The sequence below is a fragment of the Motacilla alba genome, chromosome 2 (assembly GCF_015832195.1).
Source record: "Motacilla alba alba isolate MOTALB_02 chromosome 2, Motacilla_alba_V1.0_pri, whole genome shotgun sequence".
In the NCBI taxonomy this organism is placed as follows: domain Eukaryota; kingdom Metazoa; phylum Chordata; class Aves; order Passeriformes; family Motacillidae; genus Motacilla; species Motacilla alba.
Window position 1 is genome coordinate 123239981 of NC_052017.1, and position 18675 is coordinate 123258655.

The following is an 18675-nucleotide window of genomic DNA, read 5'->3' on the forward strand; positions in this document are numbered from 1 at the left end:
CTGGTGGACTGGTGATTGTCAGAGTCAGACAAGACACTTGGAGCTATGGCCCTTGCTTGGTTAATCCAGTCCTTGGTAGTGGTTCCCCCCTTTCTCACCACCCGTAGCTTCTGGCTTTTTACAACTTGGAAAAAAAATGAGTGAAGTCTTGTCTCAGAGCAAGACTTTACTATCGGTATCACAAGGCAAAGTTTAGACAGAGTAATGAGAAATTTGCTTGTCATTTGCCTTGCATTGAAATAAATGTGTTTGAAAACTCTTCTCCTTCCCCAGAAATTATAAAAGAAACAAAAAAGGAGCTGTGTCTCTTCACAGTGGTATCTTCAGGGGATAAACAGGCAAAATATAATTCAGGAAGGTGCAAATTTTTTTTCCTCTCCAAAGTTAATTTTAGAACATAAATCTTAGCATAATGTTTGCTTTTTATTTTGTAAGCCAGAAAGAGAAGTGTAGCTTAGTCTTCAAACAATTTTTATAACATAAATATTTTTCTTGGCATCATAGAGATGAGTGTGTGGGAGAGGGAGAAAAAAGTTGGCAGTTTAAGCAAATAAACTGGAAAATAATATGTTCGGTTAAGGGCACCAAAATAATATTATTGTTCTCTAAGCTGTATTTGCTTTGCTAAAAAGTTGCTTCTGGTGCAGCAGATTTCCATGAGGACCTCACATCAGAAGCAATATTATAACATAATGATTCTGTAAGGCCACATTTGGAGAACAGGTCTCAAATATAGTAGCATAAAGCAGGATGATGGCAGCATGCACAGTACAAAATGCACGGGTCATTGAAACAGAAATTGTTTTCTTGCAGCTAAGATAATATAAATTTGAATCTACTGAATTCTTTTACCACAAGGAATGAGGTTAGAGGAAGTTACTGATGCAGATAGAGACTGAATCATTCTATCTCAAAATTTTCTCTGGGAAGTACATGAGACAAAAAAGAGACAAAGCCTGTGCACAAGTGGAGGAAGGGAAGCACAAGAATTGAATTTTGGTCTAAAATGGAACCTCTTTAATGTAGAAACAAGAACTCTAATTCTGAAGACAGCCCATCTGTCTTCAGAAACATCTATTACAGCAGAGATTATTATCTCTTAAAGTGGCATTTAATTAGAAGAATTTAGTCTGAAATATCACTTAAATGCTTCTTTGGTAATTAAACGACTTCTAATCCCTTTCTTTTTATATCTACAGGAGTCAGCCGTGGGATTCCCCACTCTAATGACACAAGTCAGACAGCTCTGAGTACCCGTGTGCAGGGACGGGGCTGTGGAGAGAGCCGGCTCCTCCAGCAGCAGCTGCAAGGAGCGCCGCTCGCCCAGCAGCGCCTGGATGTGCAGGATGGGTGCGGAGGGATGTGGGACACGCCCAGCGGCAGGGACCGGGACCGGGACCGGGACCGAGACCTCTTGTGGGGCAACAGGACGGCGCCTTCTGGCCAGAGCTGTTCCGCCTCTGGCTCAGAGAACAGGTTTGTTCACGGATTTCCTTTGCTGGAGAGGTGACCGAGCGCGCAGGTGTGTGGTGGGGAGGTGCTGCTTGAAGGGAGGAAAATGCAAGAAGAGTGATTAAACCACTCATTCAGTTTAATAGCCCTGCTATTTATATTGGACTTGGCATTGCAGCAGTAGGTAGGAACGCATTAGCCAAAGGAAAATCTAAATATGACCTAACAAAGCTGGAAGAAGAGTCAAGACTTTGGACAGAAACAGTATTAGTTTATACTTTTTTTTTTTCTAAGAAACTACTCCCTTTTCAAGAAACTACTCCTTTTTTCAGGGATGCCCCTCCAGCTTGCAAGCTTCAAGCAGCAGCTTCATCAGCTTTCCTATGGCAAAGGTGTATCTTGGCCAAACAGTCCTTTGCTGTCATGATTGCTCCTTGCTGTGCACAGGGAGGCTGCCAGGCAGGAGCAGGACAGGGGAAGTTGTTTGCAGAATGCATCAGGAGGAGCAGCGTGAGCCTGGCAGCGGGACACCACAGTCACCAGCTAAAGGCTGAACTTCAAATTGACAGGGGCAAAACTTAGAATTCAACATCCCTGTCCTGTGTGTCTTTGCTCACAGTGTGTAAACATCAGCCCTCTGATGAAAGGGAAGGGAATCAGCCCTGCTCCTAACAAAGTCAATGCAAAGGTTATCACTGGCTGACTCCAGCAGGTCCTTGGTTGAGGCACAGGCATTCATGGCTGTGAAAGAACTGAGGTTCACATAAAGAGCTAACAGAAGTTATACACAAGGGATTTATTACATGAATAATTTGACATACTCCATGGTAGTCAGATACAAGTGCATTTAATTCATGTTTTGTGGACATCATAACAGTCGGAATATTTCAGCTGAACAGTCAGTATTTGGCTGTATTCAAGCCAGTGCAATTCATGACATAACCAGAAACAGGGAGTTACAGGTCTACAATAGGTTAGACTAGATAGCAACAGCATATTTATTGTCACATCAAAGCATTACAAAGTATGAAAGCCCAATATTTCAACTATCTCTAAAATGGTATTTGTACAAAGCTGTTGTAGATACTTAAATGTAAGGATTTGTTGCATCAGTAATGGACCGTGACTTTTTTTTTGGAAGTTATTTGAATATTCAAAACTATTTGGGGCAACAAGAAGAAATGTAAACATCTGACAGTCCTTTGAAGGTCCCTTCTGAGAAAATACATTGTGTGCCACAGGAAAAGTGCATTCTCACTGGTGTGTCTGCTATGGCCAGTTTGACTCACATTCACTTAGCACCAGGTATTTATCCATTTCTGCAGTAAAAAGTTAGAAAATCTTTGTATTAACTCAGAAAAGAGAAAACGAAGTCAAAAGTTTTTTTTCTTCTTTCTTTAGAGGAACAACAGGTAAATTAAAAAAACCCCACCCAACATTTAAACAGTTACCTCTTATGTACAAAGGAACCAGGAGCTAGCAAAGCGCATAGCCCCTGAACAGTCTTTATTATTTTTTTCTTCAGGTTCATGTACCTGAATATATGAGTTTATTTACAGGTGGACAGGTGTCCACAGAAGTAATAATCAGAATTTTTCTATTTGGCTAAAAGTTGTATAAAAAAAGACAAAACACTGTTCAAATACTTCCAAATATATATATATATATATATATTAAAAGTATTCAGTATTTCCATCAGTGCCAGAATTGGAAGCTCTTCCTCGTTGTAAAAAGTTAACTTTGTGATAGTAAGTGACAGCAAAGGACTGACAGGGTCAGTCAGAGCTTTGATTTGAGGGACTGCAGCTGGAGCTACCCCAGGCCCACAGGGCAGTTGCAGATTGCAGGGAAATGAATCCACGTGTGTCTGCTGCAATGACAGGCCACGTCCTGGTAAGGGTGACCTGCTGCTCCAGAGAGCTTCCCACTCATGCTGGACAATCCTGTGGAACTCTCTGGGGCAGGTTCCCTTCGAAAACAACCACCCAAAAACCTCCGAAGTAGTGGAAATATTCTTTATGCAAATGAACAACCAGCATGGGTGGGCAGGCAGCTCGATAAATGGAAGAACATAATCGCCACACTAATTCTCGTAAAGAATATAAAATTAAAGACTTGGCCCCTCAAATTCAAATACAAATACATACCGCAAAAATATTTTTAATTAACATAACCTAGATGAGTGCAAATCTCTAGATACATAAGAATATGACTACCTTCATACTGGTATCAAATATTTAAACAGTTTGCATATAAACAAAATCTTTCTTTGTTGTTGAGTCCATGCTTGCTTTAGTCTAAAGCAAGGATATTCTTATTACTTCTACTTTTTTGGTCTTTCTTCCTGTAGGATAAAGCATAAGAAACACACTTCATTGAGTAGACTGGGCTGATGTATATTACAGCGACAACCCAAAATTTAAGTAAGAAATGTTGCATGCAGTATCTTTTCCCCACATTTAATTACTGCAGCTACAAGAACAAGACATCCATTTTCCATCTTTCCTGCTCCCTTCCAACAGAAGGTACACTAAACCCAAGCTCTGATCCTTTGTTCCTTGCACACCCCAGCCTGAAGTCCGCCAGTGATTAGGATGAAGGGCTGAGCACTTTGGGCACTGCATCACCTGGGGCAGGTGTCAGCAGTGAGAGGAGCACACCCCTGAGGAGCCATCCCTGCCTCCCACGGTGGGGAAGTGATGGTCAGAAGGAACCCGGGCTGCTGGGATGGCTGGAAAGGCTGTCCCAAGGGGAGGATGGTGCCTGCAAGCCCAGGGGCAGTGGCCTCTCCTTGGCACAGCTGGGCTGAGTGTGGCTGCAAACTCCTCCTGAGCCCGGGTGAGAGCAGCTGCTGGCCCCCCTTGGCCGCCCCAGCGCCCAGGATGCTGATCCAGAGTGCAGAGGTGCTGGGGCTGGAGCAGCTCTGGCTCAGGGAGCACAGACACCGCACCTCTGTTTGGCCACACTGGCCTGGGAGCCCAAACTGGTCCCCCAGGGCATGCCAGGTCCTTGACTCGGTGACAGGCCCCCAGCCCCTCTGCTCCTTGGGCTGTGCAGCTCAGCATTGCTCTGTCCTGCATCTAAGGTTTTTGGAGAGCAGAAACAAGACAGGAGACAAATATCTGCCAAAGGAGGTGGGAACACCTTCTGCTCCTTAAGTTTGGGGGTTTCTAAGCTAGGGGAAAGGTTGAAGTGATTCAAGATACAGTATGCAGCTGTGTGAAAATGCATAGTTTGTATGTATACATTCATTTACAAAGACCAAAGGAAGGTCCTTTGCTATGTAGTTTAATCACCATCTGCTTTTAACAAAAACGTGAGCTGACAAAGCTACAGGATGTCAGTTAAACACACAACCTAGGAGTTAATGGTAGCTGAACGGCATTTCCCAACTACAGAGCTAACTTTTCTTTTTGCCTTTTTCAGATAATTTTAAAGCAGTTTTTTCATTAGAAGTATGTTGTTTCTCTAATCACGTGTTTTAGGATTTCAAGAGATTCCTATTCAACCATCTCAGCAATGACAGAGACAAAACCCTGTTTTGAGGGTTGTTAAGAAGTAAAAACCCCAAAAGACAAACAAGCAAACCAACAGTAACCTGGGTTTAGCTAAGGTGTGGGAACTAGATCAAAATATGGTTCTTTTAAACTGCTGAAATTCTAGTTCAGAAGTGAGTAGTGTTTTTTTGCTGTTTTGTTTTTGGTCCTTTTTTTTGCAACAGCTGAGCTAGTACTAAGAAAATCCTATGAGTTTGCTCACTTTCTTTTTATTTAGTTGACGCTTTGGAACCTAGCTGCTTCCCGTGAGGAATGTCTGTTGTCCTGAGCATTCCTGAACATACAACAGTAATGTAACAGGCAGGATGAGCCTAAATTGAGAAAATCCTGGTCTAAATGATCTGTTTTAATGTTTTTTTTTCCGTTTGCACTTTTCCTGAAGAAAAACTCTGTTGTCACTTGTGACACTAAAACACAGTGATCTGCTTCTAAATGTAATTTTAACAAAGATCAGTACTCTCTGCTAATCAATGTGTTCTATAAATATAAATTCAGCAATGGATTGACTTTTCTCATGAGACTTTATCTTCATGTTTGTTTCATGTACGTGATTTTTACTTAGCATTTGACTTAGATTCTTGCAATTTTTATTCAACCGTATCTATGGAAATTGCACAAAGGCATTTTTGAAGGCTAGAAAAAACTAAGAATCTCATAAAAAAAAGATTCACATGGAAGAGAGTAAAATTATCTAAGCATATTTTGCCATCTAAAGTCAAGAAACATTGCCTGTGGCTTAGTGAACTGATCCTTCACTGGGAAATGGAAAAGTAGTAAAGGTTTCTTTCCATACAAACAATGAATTTTAGAGGCACAAGAGGATAAGATTTGCTCATTCTAAAATGCATTGATCAGAAACAAATTATTCATTACCTGAACTACTTGAGTAACTTGAGAAAAAAAAAACCTTCTAAATTTTTATAAAATTACTATGTACAAAGCTGGTTTACTGCGTTGATGAAACTCAGAAGCTCGTGCTTAGCACATCACAAATTCAGCAGTCATTCTTTAAAGTTTCAGGTGCAAGCAAATACTTCTCAGTACCTTAACTCAATTATTTTTATCAACTTTTAGGCATTAATATGCATATTGCTAATTTTGCAAATGTTTTTGATTCAAGAAAAACAACTGAAATGTTTGGAGTGTCCTGACTTGTACTGAGAATGATTCCTAAGATATCTGAAGTCCATTGGAAGTACTCTTGGTTCAGCAGGCAGAATTGACTCATGTGCTGAGACAAAGATTTTAACACTTCATATGAAATAACAGCAAAGTTCTCAGAGGAATTTTGCAGAGCCCAAGTCTGGGTGGCTTTGATCCGGCACTAAATCATTTTCAATGGCAATGGACTGCAGAGGCCTTTTGATGAGTTATGGCCAAGGTCCTCTGAATCCTTGAGTTCTTCCCAGCTGCTGGTGCTACAGGAGACTGTGAGAATTTGACAGAGGTCTGTATGGTGGCATTTTGTTGTGTGTTTTTAATGTTGTAAGAATGAGAAAAGCACCTGCTTCTTACAAGAAACATTTTTTTGCTATGTCTAAGTCACTGTTAGTGGAAGCCCCTTATCTAAATGTGCTGTGCCAGCCCATAGGCTGCCCCCGGAGCACAGAATGCACAAGGCTTGCACACCACTGGCAGTGTGCTTGCCTCGCTCCAGGCACTCCCGGCGGTCCCTGGAAGGACACAACAGCTTTGCAGCACATACAAATACCTAGATCATGCCCATCTTTTGCAGGAAGAACTGCAGCTTGATTAAAAATGGCAAGGTGATACATTTGCAGTCCAAGGGGAAACTATACCCAGGCTATTGGAGCAGCAGGCAGCTTTTACTTTTACCTATGGATGTAGAAATGAGCAGAATGTCTGGAAGCCTCTGAAAAGGAGCTGGGGTCTCTGGGAGGTGGCCAACTAAGAGCTGTTACAAGGATGGATTTTACATGACTTCCAAGCTGTGCATGGTCCATGCGCACACACGCTCAGCCTGGGAGAGGGGAGCCCAGGAGTGATTCACCCTGGGAAGGAAATGAGCATCGCTGTCTCTCTCTCCCCTCTTCACTGCCACGTGCCTTGTTTTCCCCATTTTGTGTGATTTGGAATAAAGAGTTTGGACAAAGTAAAAGTCAAAAAGGTCTTTATTTTTCAGCATGCTCCATAAGATTTAAAAGGATTCTTTGCTGGGGCAGAGTAGCTGTTGTTTAAAATGCTGAAACTGGCATCTACAAATTAAGACAAACTATGTGCAATAGTGTGAGTGCTGCAAGCTTAACACCAAAACCAGAGGGAAGATGAGTTCATTAATTCACTTAGGAACAAAAGGATTGTCTTTAGGACACTAGTTCCCAAAACTAGTGGGGATGATGTCAGGAAAAACCAAATGGAAATACTACTGCCAACCCGGCAGTGGCCCTGCAAGTTGTGAGAGCAGCTGTTTAAAGCAGGAAAATCTGAACTCTCCTACGGCTTCTGCTGCTGCCTTGTGCCAGCATGAGTTCACCGCCTGCAGAGCCCAGGGGCTTCACAGGCCGCCCACTGCACAGCATGGGGAGAAATGGCTCCTGGGTGCTTAACTTAAAACTCATTTCCAAATTTCTATGAGCTCTTGGCATTTTAAACGTGCCTATTTAAGTTTCACACTTCTTTAAACTAGATTAGGCTATTTTTTTAAATCCTTATCAGTTAAACTAATGCAGGTTTTGCATATAAGGAAATCTATCATCTAGAACTTTGTGAACTTTGTGTCCTTCTCATTCACATTCCACTTTAAAGCATGATATCCATTAATGTATTGAATTTACAAAATGATAAATAATTTCAGAAGCTATAATATTTCTCAGTGTATCATTAAAAAATGTCTCTGACCCAAACAGATTATTTACTGTATTTTAGGGAATTTGCATTTTTTATAAAAACATCTTAGTTTCACAGTTAATTTCAAGTTAAAACTAGATTAATAAAACCTTTATTGTTCTGTGTATCAAAAATACATGGCCCAAAAAGTGAAAAAAAATATATAAAGTGCAATGCAGAGCGAATTAAAGCTCCGTAATTTTACACTGAAGTGGAAGAGGAAATGCTCTGGTTCTAAAAATAATAATTTAGAAAAAATGTTTTTTAAAAAAGAACTTGAACTTACTTTATACTCTCTGAAACAAGATTTGATAGGAAACAAAGGAAGAACAATGTATGCAGGCAGGTATTTCCCTTTTGTGACTGAAGCAAGAAAAAAGGATGTGTGGCTATAAATACTGCAGTCTTCGGCAAGAAGAATGTTTTAGAAATCCCTTACTCATAAAAACTAGGCAGTTGGGTTTTTAGTTTCCTACAGCTGCTTACCCTGTGCTAAATTTACCCCCTTCTATGGTGGAAATACTTTTCTTACATGAGACAACACGAACAGCAAGTGACAAGAAAACATGCTTGCTGTTTCAGAGAGTTAAAAAAACCCACAGTGCAATTGATGCTGATGGTTCCTCTTTCTTCAGTTACCTGATGACCCTTTACCTCTTGCCCAGCATTCCCATCACTATTAAACTGAAGCGGTAGTAAAAAGAGGCTAAAACTCTGCACTAGCAAAGCAGCTGAGGATCATTCCCAGTTGATACCATGTCTGGGTAAGAAGTATACCCTGGTTCTCTGTAGCCCAGAGATTTACAGAGGTCATGACTTCCCAGCCCCTTAATGAACCTTGCCTGAGATTACTGTGAATAATTCCTGACTGGTTCCAGGGAGGAACAGGATCCAGTAATGTTCTTCACATCCCTTAACTCCTCCAATATCTGCTTAGCAAAATCATGGTGCAGTTAAGACACAGTCTTAAGACACACTGGACTTAAAGATATTGATCTAATTCCTCTCTTTTCCACCATATATTTAATTTCATATCAAAATCAATGCCACCAGCCCTAGGTGGAACTCTCCTGAGTTTAATGCTGTGGGGTATGTGCAAGTTCAGGTCTTTAATGAGACTCCAGAGAAGACAAGAGTGGGAAGAAGGCAGTATAACCATGCCTGTCCCATGACAGAGCAGGGGCACAGACCCAGCAGGCCATAGCATTTTATACAGACCTAAACTTACAGGACTGGCTCAAGCCAGCATAACTCAGGAAACTTCTCTCTAGAAATGTCTCTGCTGAGGGTAGGAAGAGCTTTTTCAACAGCAGCACAAGCTTATGTCACCTTAACCTGCTGTGGAACTGCAGCCTGACGCAGGATGCAGAGGTCTAAATCTAAAATAATATCCCCAAACTCCATGACTGACCAAGATGATGTCTGGCTCTTTGCAAATGCAGCAGTGGATGGTGCTGTCGAAGGCAAGCAATGGGGCAATGTCCCCTTTACAAAGGTCTACTGATGAAGTACTAACTTACATAGTCTAAGAGTTGGGAAAGAGTTGGGAGAGAGCTGGGAAGAGCCTCCTTTACCTGGGGGTCTAACTTGGTTTAGAGCTCAGTGCTGGGTTCCAGCAAATGTTTGGGAAAAACTTGGTTAAGGTTCCAGGGCTCTGTGAGAGCCCCCAGGGGAGCTGCAGCATGGCTCTGGAAGGAGGGACACAACCATGTCTGACAATGCTGTGACTCATTCAGCAACTTTCTGTAACTTAAAAGCTATCCCACAGTTTTATTTTAATAGCTGAAAAAGAGATTCTTTCTCTTCAAAAGAGTGTTCTGTACTATGAACACGTCATGAATGCATCTGGATAACCAACCTCCCTCAAGCTGGACACAGCAAAGGCAACACTTGAGCCAACAGCACAGGGACTCTGGTGGTGTGGACTCCTTTCACAAAGGGCTGGCTATCCTGGATCCCATACTGGGAAACCCCCTTCTTCTCCCTGGGACTGGGATCAGTAGGATAGATTACAGGCTGAATACCACCAGCCTAACAGCTCTTCAATCTGTCACCAGGTAACACATCCAGAGTGCTGCCACTTTGGTATGACTAGAAACTCTTCCAAGAGCCCTGCACATGTGCAGAGGTATCCGCTGTATCCATCCCTCTCACAAAGCTGAATGCACAATTCTCAAGCCCTCAGAAAGGGAGATTCACAATTTCACACTCCCAATCCTAGTAGAAAATACACAGAGGAAAACCCACGTGCCTTTGTTCTACAGCCATGACCCGTGAGAACAGCCCTGGTCAGTGAAGTTATTCATGGGAGTAACTGAACTTTCCTGAGAAAACCTGTACTGCTGTGAGGGCTCTGCATGTTACAGTGTGATCTGCATTCTGCTCTTAACTGTGTAATACGACTTTTTACCAGATGTGTAATTCACAAAAAAAAACCCCAAAACACCAAAATTCAACCACAGAACTTCTGTAATTGACTGCTTAAGACTAGTTTCCTCCTACTGGGATCCAATTCTGAGCAATTTTTTTCAGGTCTTCTCTGACAGGCTCAAGCCCCTTTTGACTAATGTCTCTGCATTTGTACTTTGGCCCTTTGTTACAAGTCTGTCAAACAGGGAAAGAACCAAACAGTCTCTGTTCATCAGATCAGATTATTATGTCTTTCAGTTAATTCTGGACTCGCAGAACAAGACGAAAACAGCAAGAGAGATGGGAAGATGATCTGTATTTCATTATTTATCAGCAAAAAAAATCCCCAAACAAGGGTGAGATAGCCAGATACACTGTATGTGGCAGCCTGTTTTCCACCAACCCTGCAATGCAGATGGAGAGAAGAAATATGTGAGCGAAGATTTTAGTCTCTTTGTTCAGATCTTTCTCATGACTGAACAATGAATGCTCAATGCAATCTTTTCCTGTAATCTTCTGCTTGTGTGAACTCTCTACTTAAGCTGGAGCAGATCATGTTGCATGATCTCATTCAGACTGTACAGTATCACGAAGAACTCAATTTTAAAAGTTTTTTCAAAATGATACCATTCAAGCCAAATGCTGGTAATTTAGGGATGTTTTCACCATCAGAATACAAAAAAACCCCAAAACTTTGAGAAAATGCAAGACACAAATCAAGGGAAATTTCAGACTAAACTATCTCTGTAACCAAGGGAAGTATATTTTTTTTTCTTTCAATAATCCAGAATTTGTATGGCTTTGTAAAGGTGTTTTAAGTTTACTTTTGTCATGGAAAATAGCATACTATTAGTCTATGTGATTTACAATTTCTCCCTCCTCCTTTTGGTTCTTAGGAATTCCCAAATCCTGTTTCATGACGTATAATAAGCAGTTATAAAATTATACCAACATTATAATTTCAGAGAGGTATTAAGATCCCAGTGCTATAAAAGTCCATTTTCAAAGAGTGCATGCTTGCAGTGATGTACAAACACACATCACTTGTTTCCCTAATTTAGCCCTTTGTAAGTATTGCACCTGGTTAATAAGGCTACTGTCTATTTTCTTCTAACACTAAAAATTACACATAGGCAACATCATTTGTGGCTTAAAAACATAGTATTCCTAAAGTTTTTAGGTAAACTCATTTATTTCCTTGCATACTCAGAGCTCCTATGCCTCCAGTTGCCTGGAGGAATATTGAGTGTACAGGAAATACAGATGGAACAAGAGAAATTTATTTAATGTGACCTGTGTATCATGTTTTATTTTTTTTTTCAGTGAGCTCAAGTAGATTTCTTTGAGCTTGATGTCAAATACACACCTTTTACAAACTTAACCAATGCTTTCACAGGGTGAAATGTACAGCTGAACTTGTCTCTTTCTCACCTTCCCTTCTGCAATGCAAAAAACCCTAATAAAAAAATTCTGTAAATTTGTCTGGTCCTCCAAACACAAGATAAATTGCATAAATCCAGGAAAAGGTAGATTGTCCCACAAAGTGCATATTTCAGACAAAGCTATAGGAGTATCTGCTCTTGCCAAGGCCTGATTTCAGAAGAGCTCAAAAATGTGTGCCAAACCTGAGGAGCAGAAGGAGTCTCATCAACAAACTCCACAAGTGGAGGTAAACACATGCTCGAGTGCTCTGATGAACCTAAGCCTACATTTTATTCTTGTAATACCAGCAGCTCTATGTCTCTGCAGCTGTAATTTGTAATTCACAGACTATGTGCTCCCCTTCCCTGAAAGATTTGTTGACATCACTTTAAGAATTAATTACTACAGTCAAAAACTGATACTGAAAATTCTGATACCATGTAAATGCTATTTACATTTGCAGTTCCTAATACTGAGGATGCTGATTTTTATTCACTTCATTATACACATTTGGGTAGTTGCAAAACAGAGTGCCTGGACACAGGAGAAAGAATTGTTAGGAAAAGCTTATTATGGATCGAATAGGATTTTTCTGTATAAAAATAAAGCAAAATTGAGAATTTGCAAAACTTGTGGAATTTCAAAATCCTAGACAGCCCAATTCAAAACCTTGGGTTTACTGAAGCTGATACCTCTGCAGATATGACAAAAAAAATATGTGATGACATGTTTTCTTTTAATTTCACGTAGAACTAGCCCTTTGCAAAGTGCAGTACACAACTCTCCAGGATATCATGCTGACATACTGCTTTTTTGCTTGCTGAAGTCATTTGGTAAGAAATAATTCAATTACAGACAAAGCATGTTTTAACCAAGCAACTTTGTAGACAAGAAGCCCTTATATTTACACTAGATCCTGAAAAGATTTACACAAATTTATAGATTTACATTAAAATTAGGTTATGTTTTAAGATAATTTTCTGTATTTTTATGGTTTTTTTTTTTGTATTTGGAACTTCCTAAGCTACAGCATTAGTAAGATCATGTTCATCAATTAGTGCTTCATTCTAATTTTAATAATTCAAGTAGTGACATATTGCTTTTTTTATTTTGCCTAAAATAGAAAAAAAATCATTCTCTTAGACATCTTCCATTCAAACAAACTCGCATCCTGCCTTTACAGCCCTCTCACGTTCCCTGAGGAAATCTGTTTCAACTGTTTTCTTTTTTCCTGTCTTCCAGAGACAGCTTTTTACAAACATTTCAGTAACTTTTGTTTATCTGGCCACTGCCATTAAACATCATATATTAATTGATGCTGGGTATCACATACTATGTATAAGGACTTTAGAATCAAACCTGAATCTTTAAGAGGATTGGCAAGCAGTTAATACCAACACTCAAACATTTTAGAATGTTCAAGTTCATCTTTAGATTTTAATTCCATAAAGAATTCAGATTTAATGCTGAAAGAGCATTTATATATTGCTAAATTTATTTCCCTCAAGGGTATATGAGAGATCTCACATTCAGATTCAAATACATAAGGAGAAAATTCTAGGTGTCAAGATGTGTCAAAAACCAGCAGAACACCAGCTTGTTACTAAATTTATCTATTCTCTTCTGTTTCATCCGCTGAAAAAATTCTTGCTGTGAATGTGAGGAAACACCAGAGCAACCTGTACTTTCTTCTGGCTGCTGCCATCAGAAACAGGTTGATTTCCCTGTTCCCAGAGTCTTTCTGCATTGCTTTTACAAATGGTCTGTGTGAAGCACAAAGAACATGATGGGTGCTTTCTGTATTGAGGAATAAGCTCAAAAAGTTGCAAGTGGAGACACCCATCTCCTTAAATCCCACATTTGGATAGAACTGAGAGCATGGTCAGTGTGAAAGCACTGTAGTCCAAGATGGAAAGAGCAGTTCAAGTGGGCACTCTCAAGTGTAGGTGTACATTGGCTGTTAAGATTTTCCAGCTCCATATGGATGCAAAGAAAGGTTGCTCCCATCCAGCAGACAGACAGTGTATTTAAATGCTCAGCTTGATTTCTGTCCGTGGCTTCCTTCCAGGTACTTTCCAAAGGTGCCATAAAATTCTGCTGAATAAAATCTACACTACGATACCTTACACCTGCCTAGCTATGTACTAGAAAAACCTGACAAATGCAGATTAAAGCCCAAACTCCATACTGCTCTCAGTTCCAGTGCTACCACCTCACAGGAAGATTGAATAAAATATAAATATAAGAACAAGATGAAGCTTTACAAATGTTTCTGTATCAAATTATTTCTAAGAAAAGGCGCAGCACAACTTTCTCCAGCAGATGCCTCTAACTTTGAACCAATAGAAGGAGGCCTCACTGGCAACCTCCAACATCTCTGCAAATGGCTAGCAAGCCTCTAATTCCATGTCCTGCTTCTAAGATCATGTTCCAACACATTTACAGGCAGGAGAAGAAAGAAATCACTTTGCAGTGCAACACTTACAGTAATTGTCCTGGATTCTCAACAGGGCCATTTTAGCTGGTCCCAGACCACAGCAAGCAATAGAGAACCACCCCAATGTACTGGATCAGAATGAATGACAAAATGAAATTAGTGCCAGGAACATCTGGGACATTGCATAGTGCTGGAATCTCTCGTGCAGGTTCTACAAGAGCTTTTGGCTAAAGCTTTACCTGCTGTTGTGCTGCTTATCGAGTCATTATTGTGAAAAACAAAAGGGACAAGGAATAGAGATAGCCATTGACTACAAGGAACTTTTAGATAATTAGAGAGCTAACATTCATACCAGGCTAAGGATATGGGAAAAGTAATCTGACAGAGAGGCATTCTGCTCAGCTTACTCACACAAGCAGGGCTGACCTGCCAACAGGTACGTGCTAGGTGAAGACTGGTATTGGTTGAAAGTGTAAACTTGCAACCTAGAACAGAAGTTTTACTCACTTTGCATCTTGTATATCCTGTTGCGTTTGTGCAAGGCACTAGAGAATCAGGCACATTGTTTTGTGTGGAAACCCTTTTATGACTAAGATGATCTGAGTTTTAATGTTCCATATCTTCATAGAGGAGCAGCTGGAGCACAGTCAGTATTAAAAACTGCCATTAAAATTTCCCACTTCTAAAATTAACTCATTTTCCAGATCTTTTGGGGAACAGGTAATTGGGAAATAGCTTTGTTTTAACATTGAAACTCCTAAAGAAAAATACTTGGAATGAGTATGGTTGATCTCCACTCTGATACTGATGCTGGCATTTCTGTTACCAATGTCAAAAATATGAACAATAAACAGATCCTTAAATTTTTATATCAAGTTCTGATTCTTGACATAGATCCATCCAATTCCCTGTAGCACACAGACACTGCATGATGTGTTCAAGACATTCCTTCTGACATCTCTGGGGCGTCAGAGACAATGACCTACCTCCCACAGAGAAACCAAAAACTGGAGCTGGCATGAAGTGATGAGAATAAATGACCACAGTACTCAGGCTAGCCCCTCCTCAAGAGAACAAAGAAATCTGACTGTTCTGGACTGGTCAGTGCAGAAGTGTGAGAGAAATCAGGTGTTACGAGGACAGCAACACAGCCCAAAGCAAAACAGAAGCGAGAGACTGAAAAATGGAAGTGATTACTCCAGATTATGATCAGTACTGCCAGCAGAAGGAAGGCTTAGCTGACATTTCCGTTCCTGCTGGCTGGGTGAGGATCACAAAGGGGATCTCGGCAGGAGCTGAACTGCTCGTGCAACATGAGTTAACTGGAGCTCACAGCACAAAGTGACTGCAGAGCGCTCTGTGCACGCCGGGCTGTCGTGCTATCGCCGGCCTTGCCTCCGACACGGTACCTCGACAGGTGCCTACTTATGAATCAAAATGCCACAGCTGTAAGATCCAAAACTGATTTAATATAAACCACTGATTAAAGGTTGAGTAAAAATATCGGTAATTTAGCTTTGTCCTGCAGGATTTATCAATACCTTCTGGCTCGTTAACACCAACGTTCTCTCCAGCTTTGATGGTTTGTGGCTTTAGTCCTTTATATAATCCATATTCAATTTGTACCAGAGGGCAATCTGGTCTGGCAACAAAACCATTCTTCTGTGCAGAAATTTATAAAGAATAATCTTATTACAATAATTCCTAAAGTGCCCTCGAGAAAGTCGCTCACAATGCTGTGACATTATAGAAACAATATACAATCTGATACATTATTTTCAAAAAAATCCTCCAAAGCAAAAAGGAGGTGAACAACAAATATATAGGCAAATACTGTTAGCTCAACAACAGTCGAATTACGGAACGCTTTATAGTCTTGGAGTGCCTTTAAAATGGGAGGCAAATGGGAACAAATTGGCAGGAATATCTTGGGGAAGTCCCAAATTTTTTAAGTTTTATCAAAGTAAGTACACCATCAACAAGCCCAGTGTTTGAAGATGAAATGTCTGTGAATTACTATGAGGTATTTAACCATGGAAATTGAAAAAATACAACATGTAAAGAAAATCCATGTTTTACTAAGAGAAAAGAAGATAATACAGTGTCTATGTATACCCACTGACCCTTAGTGCCTTTTTTCTATTTGTAAAGAAAACAATCTTTCTCTTCCTGTTAATTTCAGTTTTATATACACATATAAAACTATATAATATATATAGTTTTACATGTGTATACACACACACATACAAAAATACTCATACACATTCATATGTGTATACATCTCAGGGTCTTACTGGATTTCAGAGTCTGTTTTTCTTATTTTTTTTTTTGGTGACTTAGAGAACACAATTGGGCAAAAAAATCAAGTAATTGCATGCATGCAAGTGTATCTTGCCACTTGTGCATGTAAATTACACAATTTGTAAATAACTTCAGAAATAGCATGCTCAAATTAGGCACCTGATTGCCCAATTAACTTGTTCCCAGAAAATCAGATGATAACCTTCAGTAGCTCCTATTATAGATTCTTCTTTTCACTGCTACCCTATGGAATCCACAGTGTATATTCCAAACAGCTGCATTGTTATTTTGTGCTTTTACACAGACACAAGCAGTGCTGCACACTTAATAAAGCTATCAAGTGAACTTTGGACCAGATTTTAGAAAGTTGTTTAGATACTTAAAAGTCCTCTTATGAGAATGAGCCAGCTTAGACAATTAAAAAAAAAAAAAAGAAAAATATTTGGTCTAATTTCAATTGGTTCAAATATTATTAAAAAAAAAAATAACCCAGGCATTTGTGGCCCTTCAGGCTCTATTAATAGGCAAAGTTTTGCTTCTGTGTCTTTGATTTTTTAAGATGTCTTGTTTTCTTTAACAGGCAAGTATTATTTCGCCATATACATTCACTTCCTAGTAAATCCTTCCTTTATTTTTGCATTGAAATAATCATTGATTAACAGTAATTTGATACAAGTGGACACAGAACACCAGGTTGCAGCATTCCAGTGTATACTTCCTAATGGACAGAGAAACTGAAATACCCAAATCAATCCAAGTACTGCAAATACAGAAACTCATTAATTCATCTATGAAAATGAGTTAAGAAATGGTCTTTTACCACAAAAATGTTGCTCCTTTGCTGTTGTACTTCTTTTTCTGAGATGATGTTGTGGAAAGAGGGTATTTTCTTTTCTCTATCAATTTTTTTGCATCAAATAAATCCTAGTAACTTTAAAAGAAAAAGCTGAACGAACCCTTATCTTAACAACAATCTCTGAAATAAGAGAAAAGGAAGCAAAAGCAGAACTGCTGGGCTGGATCGTTTCCCTGAATTAGGTATTACATATAATCCTAGTGGCTGCATTTACCAGTTCTTCACAGGCCTCCTGCAGCAACAGCTGTGCTGGTCCAACTGTTCACCCCCCCCAGAAAGGGGAGAGTAGTAAGAAAAGCTACTGGAGCCCCCTTATATCCTTGTGGGTTTCAATCAAGCATCATCGTATTTCTTCCCTCAGACTTCTCGTGACAGTATCTGCTGGTGACTTGCCATTGCTGCTTTTCTTCCTCTAGAGGATCAAAATCCAATTTGGTACTTAAATTACTTTGTTCCACTCCACTGGTCTGTGCCTCTTTTAAAAAACTTCCAGGAGTGCTGCTTGTCCTTCTTGCAAAATCAGCTTTGCTTTTCTCCTATAAACAATCGAATGAAAATCCCAACTCTTCCCCACATACCCTTTTCAAAAATATAATCACGATCATTTGTATCAGGCGAATTATTTAGCAGTCTCCAGTCTTAGTACAGCTTTTGTTGAGAAAACTGTAGCTTATATGACTCTGAAGTGTTTATTAGAAAGCTTTCAAAAAGAGATCTTTGTTTCAGGAAAAGAAAAATTGTTCAGTTTAGCAAATACAGACGTTCACAGCAGAAAGACTGAAATGGTTAAAAATGATCCTAGGGAGCAAGCAGCTCACAGAGTTAGCAAAATAATTAACATTTTCCTTTCTTTTACAGAAGAACACTAATAGCTGCTCTGGTTTCCACACTTACTGAGACAGATTTTGTTGTGTGGTCTTGGTTTTGCTTTTTTTTTTTCTCTATTGCTCCACACAGGTTTTAATTAGTGCTTCTCCTTGGCTACAAGTGCTTCATTTTGAAATACAAAGCTCTTAAAAAAAACAAAAAATCCCAAAACAAACAAACAAATGAAAAAAACCCCAAAAAACCAAAACCCCCAACACCACATCACTGGAGGGGAAAATGGGAAGTGATACAGTGCAGCTGCAGCAATCTGCTTCTGCTGTTGTCCTCCCCCTCCCCAAATCCTCTGTATAATTTCAATCATTAGTCGATGAACCTTTGGCAGGCCTTCTTCCATCGGCAGGCAGTGCACCACATATCTCTGTTCTCCATCCCATAGACCTTCCGACACTTTTTCCCCTCCCCTCTAGGCTTCCTGTCAGAAAGAAAGGGAAGCTCGTTAACGAGATGCTTTAGTAGTTTTGCTTTTCACCCTAAGACCAGGACAACAAACTCAATGGAGTGCAGGA

At 39.9% G+C, this 18675-nt stretch overlaps 1 protein-coding gene across 2 annotated transcripts in view; it reads right to left on the reverse strand.

Annotated features, from left to right (window-relative positions):
- Window positions 1-2283: 2283 nt before the first annotated feature.
- ZNF704 (zinc finger protein 704) overlaps window positions 2284-18675 on the reverse strand; it is a 102034-nt gene continuing 85642 nt past the window's right edge. For both annotated transcript variants that reach the window (XM_038127726.1, XM_038127725.1), the window contains one exon: window positions 2284-18581. In XM_038127726.1, the coding sequence (XP_037983654.1) occupies window positions 18470-18581 (112 nt within the window). In that variant the 3' untranslated portion in view covers window positions 2284-18469. The remainder of the gene's footprint in view (window positions 18582-18675) is intronic.